At 38.3% G+C, this 13,145-nt stretch overlaps 1 protein-coding gene across 2 annotated transcripts; it reads left to right on the plus strand.

The window, feature by feature from the left end:
* The first annotated feature begins 1,441 nt into the window (after positions 1-1,441).
* On the plus strand, positions 1,442-12,774 carry tmem255a (transmembrane protein 255A). Of its 2 annotated transcripts, XM_086158536.1 has the most exons (10): positions 1,442-1,879; positions 4,774-4,916; positions 5,397-5,459; positions 8,214-8,303; positions 9,111-9,176; positions 9,336-9,424; positions 9,604-9,675; positions 10,044-10,206; positions 10,315-10,461; positions 11,496-12,774. In XM_086158536.1, the coding sequence occupies exons 1-10, from the start codon at positions 1,822-1,824 to the stop codon at positions 11,637-11,639; spliced, it is 1,035 nt and encodes a 344-aa protein (XP_086014662.1). In that variant the 5' UTR covers positions 1,442-1,821; the 3' UTR covers positions 11,640-12,774. The 2 variants fall into 2 exon arrangements, with proteins under 2 accessions (XP_086014662.1, XP_086014663.1); XM_086158537.1 differs by lacking the exon at positions 9,604-9,675 and having other exon boundaries at positions 1,444-1,879.
* Positions 12,775-13,145: the final 371 nt, after the last annotated feature.

The following is a 13,145-nucleotide window of genomic DNA, read 5'->3' on the forward strand; positions in this document are numbered from 1 at the left end:
ATTTTATAAATACATGTTTTGTCAGAAAGATATTGATTACAACACATTTTATTTTATTTACTCTACAACTGAATACACACTAGATATACACTATACACAGTAGCTAGATACATTTATGTCTCACTGAATAGGTGATTTATTGCTTGTTCGTTTATGTATTTCATTTCAGGCAAATAATCATTTCTGGAGTTGCAATATACAAGACTGTCCCAGAATATTAGAATATTGTGATAAAGTTCTTTATCTTCTGTAATGCAATTAAAAAAACAAAAATTACTTTTTCATGATATTCTAATATTTTGAGGTAGGATTTTTGAGTTTTCTTAAGATGTAAGCCATAATCAGCAATATTAAAATAATAAAAGGCTTGCAATATTTCAGTTGATTTGTAATGAATCCAGAATGTATGACATTTTTGATTTTGTAATTGCATTACAGAAGAGAAAGAACTTTACTACAATATTCTAATTTTCTGAGACAGTCCTGTATCTGAACCTCCTATCTGCAAATTTTTCAATTTTGGGTTTTTGCATTGAATGGTGAGAAATGGGATGGCTCCACATTTTCAGTCTATCTGCAAGATAATCCCGCCCTTTGTTTTGACATAAATGTCACATGACAAAACTCCTATGTGCACAATGAAGCAGAGAGAAATAGGAAAAAAATCCTTATGTGCATTGTCAGTGGTAAAAATACATGCTATGTATTTTTAAATTATAACATAGAAATATAGTATGTGAACAATAGAATATTCTTGAATATCTTTAACAAAGACCATGCTATAATCAAATGAAACGTTTTTTTTCATTTCCTGAAAAAAGTTTTTTTTTTACAGATAGGAGGTTTTGCATTCTAGCCATCGATATATAGGTTGATGAGTGTTGACTGTCCTCAGCATCCTTGTTCAGCCGAAATTCACAAATTGGTTGCAGTTGCATGTTTCCACCAGGCGGTGGCGCTGTTCTCGTGTGTGCTCTGACAGCGTCCAAAACCGTGATTCAACAAATCTGCTTGAAACAGATGGCGGACTTCATGACCTCACAATTTACGGGGTTCCTCCTTTTTGTTTTTTTCCTCCCTCTCTCCAATCTCGAAATAATTATTTTCTTTCTCTGACACTTACTACCGGCTCATGCGTATTCTTCTGAAAGTATTTTGAATTTCAACTTAACCAAACCAAAAATTCCGACTGTTAATTTGGTGTTAATCGTGTCCACGTTCTAATTGATGTAATAATAATTAAAAAAAAAAAAAGCTTGTCAGCTCACCGTATAGCGTTATCATCTCAGAGTTGTATTATACATTGTAATGCCGAGAGAAAATTCCCACTTCCTGTAATAAAGTACGTCACGTAATTTATGCGGCAAGCTAACCGATAGAATGAAAGTAACGTAAGAGTTGCCGCGTTAGCCTTCATGTCGTCGCGGTGCTATGAGGGGAAGTACGGGTAACGGCAGAGGCGAGTAACGGCTGGAGGGGTATTACGTTTTCCCCCAGCATGTACATGACATGCGCACATACAACCAGCAGCGGCGACCAGCCGTCCCAGACCGACACACAGTGAGGACACAGACCGACAGACGCGCCAGTAGACACGGGGACTTACACGAGGCCACCTCGGCCTCATCAGGGACGGAGGGGTGGGGGGGGCAGCCGAGGAAAACCACACTCTGCGTCTGCATCCATTCATTGACAGCTGGCTGCGTTTGGTGAAGGGAAAACAACAACAACAACAACAACAACAGAGTCGTGATTATTCTGATTCTGCAAACTGCAAGAGGGAACGGTGGAATACGTTCTCCAGGCAGCCAGCGAGCCGGCATGCCCCCAAGTCAGAGTCTTCAGTCCAGCGGACTGACTCTGTCCGAGACCAGCATGGGTAAGTGTGTGTGTGTGTGTGTGTGTGTGTGTGTGTGTGTGTGTGTGTGTGTGTGTGTGTGTGTGTGTGTGTGTGTGTGTGTGTGTGTGTGTTTGCAAGGTCAACGGGGTGTCTGCAGCAAGGTGCTTCCTCCAACTAATGCTTTATTGCGGTAAAATGCTCACTGGCACGGTGCGACACTAACAATAAGTAATGTTTCATCGCATTTAAAAGAGGGATGAGATAGCGGTCCTTTTCTAGCACAGTGAAAGTAGCGTACAACATGCACGTTGCATCACCATACCGTGTGTGTGTGTGTGTGTGTGTGTGTGTGTGTGTGTGTGTGTGTGTGTGTGTGTGTGTGTGTGTGTGTGTGTGTGTGTGTGTGTGTTTTCGTACCACGCCGCAGCGCGTCACTGCAGGTGCGGCGACGTTGAGTAACCGCACCAGGCTCGATGTTTGGCTGTGATTTGTACTGGAAATCACTGCCTCCCTGACAATTTTGCAAATATAAAACGGATCAGCCCCTTTCTCTAAGTAGATTACTGTGCTGCTTCTTTTTTTCCAAATAAATAATGCTGGATTATTTATGGTTTTGTTAAAACATTTCAGCAGCATGTCTCGCATCTTCAATTGATACAACAATAAATAACGTTTCGGAAAGACTATAACTTGGTTTGAGTATAAGCAGATGGTTTGCTGTGCTTCTCTTACATGGAAATTATGTTTTTCCCCAGGGAAATTGTTGAGGTATGGATGTCGCATATTTCTACAAGTTTTGGAAAGTTTCATGATTCAATCAAAATATCAACTTGAGTACTTGGAATTTGCATGAACTCAAAGTTAACCAGTTGTTGCTTCATTTGGACGTCCATTGATAAACTTAGATAAAAGGGGAAACACTGAGACATGGCTGTTTAAATACCTCCTGTCTTGATTCTGCACTGAAGTCAGCATGAGGCTTACCTTTGAAAAATGAATTAATATTTTTCTAACTATTGTTTTTTAATGTAGAAACTCCATTCACATTCAGATGACATATGAAGTGGCACAATTACATCCCTTTTGATAACCGAACAACACTCAGTTCACTGAAATACAGAACATCACTCATACATTACTCATACATTTTCATTCACAACACTATCCAAAAGAATGGGGAAAAAGTGACGCAGCAAACAAATCCCAATTGACATTTTATTGTCATCCAAAAATTATTGTGATTTTAGAAGAAATTTCTTTTTTTTTGTGCAGTTAAACAATATTTTCTATGTATTATACTATGACTGAATTGAAACAAACTAAAACCTTTGAAATCACAAAAATATAAGTAAACATTGAAAGAAAAAATCAGAAAATGCAGAATTATCAGACAGAGTCCAACTCAATAACTGCATATTACTGCAATTATTCTGGGTCAAAGTGTACGGATGATCTTGTCTTACAAACATATTCTTTAAATTAGGTCAGCGAGTGAGTAAGTTGAGATAAATATTAACCCTATCACCATGCATCGCTTTTCTGTCTGTGTAGCTTCTTTCCACTTAGGACTATTAATCCACCAACCCAGACAGGTTACATACTTAGCAGTAACACTGAACTGACTCCACTCATCACTGGCATTCCTTGACTCTGAGAACACTAGAAGCCATGTTGCAGGAAGACACTTAATGCTACTAGGTCATCTAGGTCATGGTGAATTCTGGTCAAAATTTTCTTGTCTTGGCAAACGGACTTGAATTTCTTCAGTTGAAGACATCTCATCCCTCACCCGGGTGGCTTCTGCAATTTTTTAGTTCTCAGAACTGAAGAACGTCTCCAAGTGAAGAAATTCAAGTCCAGTTGTCAAGACTAGAAGATTTCGACAAGCTACTAGACTTAGCTCTGACTTTGGTTTGGTGGAGTAACAGGAAGAATTATTGCCCTATTTTTTTCATAAATATTTTGTTTTGATTATATATGTGTGATCTGTATGTTGCATATTTTCTTCAAGCCCTGTCTTCTGGAAAATTGTTTGTTCCTATATCTTGTCATGGTTTTGATCTTTTTTCTGAAATGATTTAAACTTGTTAATTCTTGTCAATATCTTTTTGTGGCAACTGGACTTGAATTTCTTCCCTTGAAGACATTAATCTGCTCATTTTAGAGGCTTCTTTGGTTGCCATGAAAATTTTTCGACAAGACTTAAATTTCTTGTGAGTAATGTGTCATCATTGTCAACACAATGCTCATTGCAGAGGCTATATCCTCCATTGGGACAAAGAATCTGTTTACTTTTTAATACAATCCTGTTTTTTCAGCCTAGTAATTATATACTTTTTCCCCATCAGAAATAGAATGTGTTTTTGTGTACACCTCTTGTTTTTAACTGCAATGTTGTGCTGTTTTAGGGTGGCATATTTTGCATTGAAATTAAAGAAATAAACAGATCAATTATGATTAAGATAAAAATTTGATGTGACAATACCAAGGTTCTATACATAAACTTAATCTTTTTTCTGACCTCTAAATTACTTACCCTATGTGTCTCATAAATCTAGTAGCTTGATTTACTTGATTTTCTAAATAAATGTACTCAAAAATATGTTGTCGTAAGTAATTTCCATAGTGTTGAGGTGAGCCCTAATTTTTTGAGACTGAAGGGGAAACTGAAGAAATTATTGCTGTCCACTAGCCACTTTGCTATTGAGGAGCCTAATGCAGAGCCTTCCCTATTACAAGTATTATCATCCCTATAAATCTTCTGTGTATTCACATGAGGGAGGACATCTCTGGGGATGATATTTCTGAAGTCCAGCAACCAACAATAAAACTATCTTGATGGTTAAATCGAATGACCGAAATTACAGTAAGCTTGGAGCTGTGCCTCTGCCAACCATATGCCCCAGTATATGACACCCAGTATAATCTTTTAGGTTCCTTTAAGAGGAGGAAGAGAAAATCCATAATCGTGACAGTGATGCTGCTTATTGTATCCGTGCTCATCCTCATCTTTGGCCTGGCAGCAACAACCAGGACTCAGAACATCACAGTGGGCGGCTACTACCCAGGACTCATTGTGAGTACACACACCTGCACAAAAGAGTAACAGGGTGAGGCCAGCACTTCTGCTTACTGTCAGCTTCAACAATAAGTGAAGTGAGAGTGGTTTCAGTGAGTGCCTCATGTTCTTTGACTCTGATCAACCTAATTACTGAAGGTCTCTGCAGGGTGATTCCCCCCCATTCATTATTTAGCAACACTGTCATTAGAAGCTGAGTGAGGTAAATAATGGTGCCCACAAATTTGTATTCTTCATTATTTAGCTTTTTCCATTCTTTTTCCAAGTAGGTCACCAATGTATCGTTGCAACATTTTCAATGACAGTTTTCAAAAACCTTGAAATTTTCATTGCAATAAAAGCAATTCCATCTAATCACAAACAGATTTTTTTTTCTGAGAACTTAACATAAACAATTACATTTTCATGTATTTGTCTGAATTAATTTTGTGTGGCCAAATGAGAAAAATACCTCACACTTGTTTTCTTTGTTTTCAGCTGGGCTTTGGCTCTTTTTTGGGAATTATCGGCTCTCATTTGATAGAGAACAAAAGGCAGATGGTAAGAAGGTTTATATCACCTTTGATCATTGAGATCAATTTCAATGCTAATGGTTTTGTTTTTATTTTGACAGTCAGAAAACAGTCATTGAGTCAAATATGAGTCCCAATTACCTCTAAGGGACTCCTTCCCCTTTATTCTGTTATGTGACACTATATGACCAATCCAGCATGTTACGATTGCTTGCCCTGCTGAGGTTTTATGTTGTGTATGAGAGTGAGTATCCTAGGCTTCAAGAGAGATGCGGCTAGAAATAGAAATAGGGTGTAAGAGGAGGAGGAGGCCAGATGTCCGCATGGAATGTGGAGAAGGAAACTGCAGATGAGAGGAGCAGGTGGGGGGGTGATGGGCTGGGTCTTTTAGGGCTCAAAATAAAAACAACAAGTTTGACCATTTTTTTCCAAAATCACAGAAAACATTATATGCTATGAGTCTTTGTCTGTGCCTCATGATAGATGAAACCCCATTGCCTTATAAACCTTATGAAAAAATATATTGCGTAGACTGAATCTCATGCAACTAAATGTCACAGAATCATTTCTATATCCTTCAATGGACTGATTGGTAAAAATTACTATCTATTAATCACAATACGCTTCATTAGAAACATGAGCTTCCTGTTGAATGTAAACAGTCAGAACATTTTTAATCTGTGAACAATGGAGATTGATGAAGATACATTGGACATGGCAGTTATAGAAATACTGAAAGATGCTGATGGATCTAAGAATTAATGTGTTGAATGTCAGAAGAAGAACTTAAATAAGTTAGAGTGTCAGATTAAAGTTAAAATGAAATGGCAATTTAAAAGAGAAAATAAATTCAATGAATTTAAGCTCCCCAGAAGTGCTGTGTAAATTGAACAACCATTCTTCTCAAATGATATTAAGAGATCAACTATGAACTTATATATTAGCTGTTATTTGATCTTTTATGACAAAGGAAATATTTTGGTATTTAGAATAGAATCCCCACTTTGGGGAGGAGACATCGAGACATATTTGTTAAGAGACAAATATGAAACAGCATCGTAATTATCAAGTAATTATAAGGACTCTAGAAGACCCTTGTTTGCAGAAAAGAACACTAAGCTAGAAAAGAACTTGAAATTAATTCTAAAGGTCTAGACGTCATGCACTATTCTCCATGGTAAATGTTACTAACAATATCTTGTGCATTAGGAGGAAAGTCAGATAAATGTATTTGTCTATAAATTGTCTGTGACAGTTTTTATTCTTGACACCCAAATTATGTCCATCACAACCAAAAAATATTTGACTTTGTGGAATTAATCCAATGGATTTGCTAGGAAATCTGTCACCAGGATCTGTGCTGTAATGATTCATAAAGGCAGTATCAATTCCGTTGTTCAAAGGTCCTTCTATGAAATGGCATAAGAATTTTAGAATTGATTTCAGAAATGCTGGCGCAGGCAGTGCCAGACAAAAACCTCTGCAGGGAGGACACAAACCCATCTGTTCCTCTGCTGTCCTTCATGCTGCCTTCATCCCCCCACCTGTTCTTTCTCTGAGCACTCAGTACTGAAAGATATAAGCTCAAGTTTTGAGAGAAGCTGCTAACAGTAGTGCTCTTATCAGGGCCTTTAGTAACTATCTTTTTCCTTGCATCTAACCCCATCATCCCAACACTCACAATTGTGCAAACATATTCTTCTCAAAGACTGCCTATATAAGCACATACAAATTATATATTATTTGCATTTTTCAATCAACACCAACACAACTTCTATAGTGGTGGTGTAACAGTCAGTTCATGCAGTCTCACCATTAGACTTGGGCTTTATATCTCTCCATAAGCAGACTGAAACCCAAAGCTTTCCACAGATAGTGTGTCTTCTCCACGAACCCACACAAGAAATGTAATCAAACACCGACACAATGTTATCAGGAAACCACCATCAATCCAATTAGAAAAAAACAAGGTCTGTATGCCAAGTATTTCACTGTACCGATAAGATCACAAAGGAATGAATTTGTGTGTGTGTGTGTGTGTGTGTGTGTGTGTGTGTGTGTGTGTGTGTGTGTGTGTGTGTGTGTGTGTGTGTGTGTGTGTGTGTGTGTGTGTGTGTGTGTGTGTGTGTGTGTGTGTGTGTGTGTGTGTGTGCGCGCGCGCGTGTGTACATGTCTGTAAACACATAATTTGAATAAGTACCTCCTGCTAGTTAACCTCTTATTGGACCACAAAACCTTTACTGGTTTTATAGAGTCCAGTTGCTAAGTTGGCTCATTAACCACCAAAGCCTCAACCCTTGTTTTGGTGACACTACAGAGAGCAGGCACATACACCACAGATCCTCACGAGACTCAGTTTTAAGATATAAAGTCAGATCTGATCAATTTAAAATCTGGTTGGTTATACAGTCATTCAAAATCATAATCCATTAGAAGCTGCAGGCTCCAATGAAAGAGCAATACCAAATACCTCTGTCACTGGTCCAAGGCACAGCCATATGTTCAGATGCCATTTCTAATATGGGCCATCCAAGATCAGCCACCCAATTGCTTCACTGTATTCACATTCTGTATATTGAGTCTTGAATTCACACAAAAAGCACGCCTCATAAAACACAAATTATATTTTTGACTTCGACAGGGCCAGCAGAGAAAGCCTCGGTTGCCCTGACTGCACACCACCTTGGAAATGTAATTCTTCTTTGTAGTGCATGTGTAGATTTGGTTTGTAATTTCCTACAGGAATGAAAAAGCTGATGCAGCTATTCTCTGTGTTTTTCAGTTAGTGGCATCTATTGTCTTCATTAGCTTTGGAGTGGTGGCTGCCTTCTGCTGCGCTATTGTTGATGGCGTGTTTGCTGCTAGGCACATTGTAAGTATAAATTACAGCCTCTAATCATTTAACTTAACTAATACATTATAGATTTTGGTTTGCTTATGCTCAGCTTTTTAATGAGCTTATTAATCAATGCCATCTACATTAAACTTTAATAAATGCTGTTTGACATATAGTGATAGGCATACCCTTCTGCAGGGGCATATGGAAAATACAGCTGCCACACCCGTCTAACAGGACAAATATAGTTGTTGAGAGATGATTCTCTGTGACGCAAATGATAGAAAATAATAAATAACCACTAATGCACTCTGAAATCAATTATGCTAAAACAAGTTATGACTGGGTGAAAATTGAGATCAATGCTGGTTTTAATTTGTTGTTGGTGTCAGTAACATGGAAAGCATATTTAAAAGGGCTTCAGAACTAATATAGAAAATAAAGAAAAACATAAGATTTGCTAAAAATAAGGTACAATTAGTCAAAATGGACAATTAAAAAACATACATAAACCAAGGGGCCATTTTTCTAGTTGTTTTTCAAAAGTGATTCAAATGAGCGTTCTCTAACATCCTTACAGCAAAGGGCCACTCCGTTCTTAACCAAAATGGACATTGGAGCAAGTTAATTTCTCAACCTGTATTGATCACCGTATTCAGTATGTAGCCACAATTATTCAGTGTTGATATATAGTCCACAAGGTGTTGTTTATATGGTGTGTTTATAGTCCGTAAGGTGGAGTTATGTCTCATTTTTAACTCAGATGTGTTTGATAAAAATAAAACAACAAAGTGCAGACAAATACAATTGCCACCAATTACTATGCTGTTCTTTGTACCACAGGACCTCAGGCCATTGTACGCCAGGCGGTGTGACTATCACTCCAGTGAGACTGCGTCTGAACGAGATGTATGAGACACATTTTAACTGTTGTTACAGAAACATGAAAAATATCTGGCGTCTGTTTTTGTCCTGAAGTGTGTATCTAAAGTGCCCTGATGAAATAGAACATTGAAGTTGAAGTAGGAGTGTCCAAAGATCAAGGATGTTACAATTTTTGAATCCCAGGTAACCTGCCAGACATCCTCACGTACATCCTGTAAACTGCGTGTGAAAAGCAACACATGTTACTGCTGTGACCTTTACAACTGTGGCAAGTGAGTATTTGATTCAGCAAGATTGCAACAGTAAACACTGGCTACTGGCTTTGCAGTGTCGCTTGGACTGTTTGTATTTCTTATGTGTAGTGCTGTTCCATTTTTGTGGGATTCTTTTGCACTGCACCTTCAATTGTATTAGAACAAGAATGTTTCTTTTCTTTTGACCTTTGTTTCAGAGAGCATCCTCTTATGGGACTTCAGAGTAAAGATGTTTTGAAAAAGTTTAGGAAATCATCCATGATTTGGAAGTAGGTTCCTTTCTTCTAGGCTCATAATGGCCACTAAGTGATGATCAAGTAACTGAAGTGTCTTATAACAGCACCAAAGACACGTGGTGTAGCTGCCATTTCCTCTGCATGCCTGTTTGTGTCCGACCAAACAAACATCTTCATCTGTGTTTGCAAGCTCCCTAGCAGCTTTCCCCTATGGTTTCTTCACTGAGATTTGAACTGAAACCATCCAAACTTTTCAAGTAACTGTCTGTGCCCAAAACTGTGTTCCTAACCAAACCATGAATATGTTTATACGTACAAATTGAAAAAAAAAATGCCTGTAATAATTGACTATTGTGGCTTGACTGTGGCTGTTTTCATCTCTGTTCCACCTGTTGGGCTAGCCGAGTAGAAGTTATTGGAGGCTACCATGAATACACCGATGTGAGAAGCTGCCAAGATGTGGTACACCTCTATCATCTGCTTTGGTCAGCTACCATCCTCAATATCGTGGCTCTTTTCCTGGGCATCATTACAGCCGCAGTGCTTGGAGGCTTTAAAGATATGGTTAGGATGCTATTATACATTTTTTTACTTAATGCTTTGAAGGTTATGTCTGTTGTGTTAATGAAAATTACAGTTTAACTTTACTAGTACGGTTCATGTTGTTGTCAGACACCTTCGGCGGCCTCAGAGAGTACATCTGAACCTGAAGCCATCACTGCCCAACTCCCCTCAGAGCCTCCTCCACCCACCGCCTCATATAACTCCTATTACAACACTGCCCCCTGTCTGCCACCTTACACAGCTTATGATGTGCAGGTGAGAAAACTGTTGGAACATGGGATATACTGGCAGCGATCTGAATTTCCAGCCCAAAACCATAGATAGATTGATGTCACCTCATTTGAAGATTTCAGAAATTCACCTGTGATCATTTTTCAGTTCATTTTGGTTAGTTATAAATAAAATAAAAATGTGCTGATGGTATAGTTAAGTGGGTACACATCAGTCATTGTATAGGAATCATATGAGTACAATTTAAAGGTTTTGTGGAATTGAAAGACATTGTATTTCTTTTCAGATGATTTATGTGATACTATAACTAAAGGGAACATTATAGAATTTTAATTGTTGTGATTATCTAAATAATTTAGTATAAAGGAAAATTTAAAAACATGAAATGGCAGATACCCCTACAGGAACTTTCAAATTCAATATTAATCCATTATCATTTTCATTGGAATGTTTTTCATGAGAAATATAAAAAAAAAAGTTCTGACAGAAAGACTGAAGAGATTTTTAGACACAACCGCTATATTTTTCAAACTGCTTTTGAACAGCTCCAGGCTAACTCCATACAAGAAGTTACTTTCATCTGATACGCTAAGAGCTGAAGGAGCCTATCGAAAGAGAGGTGAAGCATCTTCGAGGAGAGAAAAAAGTCCAGTGTCAGCGAAAAGTTTGACAACGACTGATCAGGACCAGGACGACAGAGATCCTTGACAGACATATTTCTGGAGGCTCTCAGTCGTCCAGGTCATGGTTAATCCTTGTCAGAATCTTTTTGTGGCAACCAGATTGGAATTCCTCCCTTGAAGATGCGTCACCTCTCATCCAAGAGGCTTTTTCACGTTGAAGAACAGACCCATCAAAGTCTAGTAATCATGGAAAATCCCATATTTGACCTTCGAGAAAAGGGTACCGGTAATTTAACTTGGCCAGTATATTCATAGCAATTTTGAAAACTTTACATAAATACGTCTTTTTTACTGCTTTTTCCCTTTATATAATTAATGTACTTGCAAAAAGTATTGAATATATCATCCCAATAATGGCTTGTGTCTGTTATGCAGGGCTCCTTTGTGTTCCCCGATTCCTCTGGCCTGTCCGATGACTCCCAGTCCGGCGCCAGTCACCTGTGGCCCACCATGATTCCTCCGCAGTACTCCCCTCCTCACAACCATCCTGACGAGAAGCCCCCACCGTACAGCCCCTGAGATGCCCGCAAGGTTATCAGCTGTCCAAACCCTGAACAAAACATTTGAATGCACAATGAGGATGGGCTTTTTTCTTTCATCAAGTGTGTTTTTTCAATGGCTGTGAGGAAGACAGTTATGGAGCATGACAGTTTTTGAGTTCAGACCCAACGGAAGGAAGCGAGTATTCTAAGCACCCCCTGCACTGTTGCCTGCACTGTGTGTGTGCACATACCACCTAAAAGAGACAACCTGTTTACATATCTATCTGCCTTAAAGCAAAAGGATCTCCTGCACTGAGTGGTCAGTCACCTGGATTCCAACTATACAAGATCTAATAGGCTCCTCCAGCTTATGCTCTCTTAGCTCAAGTACATGCTGCAAAGGCTTTCTGCCTCAAAAGATACAGATGATAACGTCGTCGCTGTTTGCTTTTCGAGGAGCTGGACTAATTAGCAGAGCTGCAAGCCATTTGTGAAATGAAAATCATAAGATAGAACTTTCGGAGAGCTAGAAGATTTAAAACAGCACAGTTTTAGGCACTGATGTGCATTACTTTTAGTGGATATTGTGTCACAGTATGTTGTCAAAGGCAATTAGTTGTAATGAAGGTATTACATGCTTATAATGTATGTACAACAGTATGATATACAGACGCTCTTTTAGCACAGTCACATTTAAGGTATGCATTTATAATACCCTATAATATATTTATATTATTGGGTTTATGTTCAGACTATCTTGTTATATTGGTTGGTGAACTTTGCAGTGGTAATGTCAACAAATGAGCTAAAGAAGTCGGTCAGACAGGATGGATTCATTACACCATAACTATTTATTGCATTTACACCAAATGCCACAAAGCAGGTAGCATAATGTATGTCTCTCTCACTGTGTTAGTACTAGTATGTATGAGGTGAACTGTCTTTGTAAAGAGTAAGCAGAGTGTGAACAGTCAGTGCTGGACTCACTGGCAGATCGTGACAAATCGCATTTCACCCATTAATACTGGGAAGAGAGCAAAAAACTACAACAGAAACTTAACTTTAGTCCACAAAACTCTTCTCAGCTGTATTTTATAATTTTCAAGTCATTCTCAGGGACTGACAATTCAGTTCCACTTTCTCTTGTCATTAAATTTTTTTTGTGTAATTAACAGTGTGTCTGTTTCTTTGAACCAATGTTAAAACTTGGTAAAGAACTCTTATCGTATCAAAATTTCGCTGTTACATGGGAGGTGAGGAAATGGAAAAATGAATATTTATTCAAATTGTGAGAACTAAATACACGCACTGCTAACCCTTATACTCTTAAAATAATAAAAACAATTTGGAATTACAGTGGCGCAGAGGTTAGCAGTTTTGCCGGCTCAGCAAGGTTCCAGGTTCAATTCTCATATACTACCTCACTTTTCTGTGTGGAGTTTGCTTCCTCTCCCTATGTCTGCTTTTATTTTCTTTAGTTTCCTCCCAAACGAGGCAACAGATTAACTGAAGACTGAGCCACGGTTGTGTGTCCAAATGTGGC

The sequence above is a fragment of the Fistularia commersonii genome, chromosome 13 (assembly GCF_037954325.1).
Source record: "Fistularia commersonii isolate RoL2024-O1a breed Wild chromosome 13, RoL_Fcom_v1.0, whole genome shotgun sequence".
In the NCBI taxonomy this organism is placed as follows: Eukaryota; Metazoa; Chordata; class Actinopteri; order Syngnathiformes; family Fistulariidae; genus Fistularia; species Fistularia commersonii.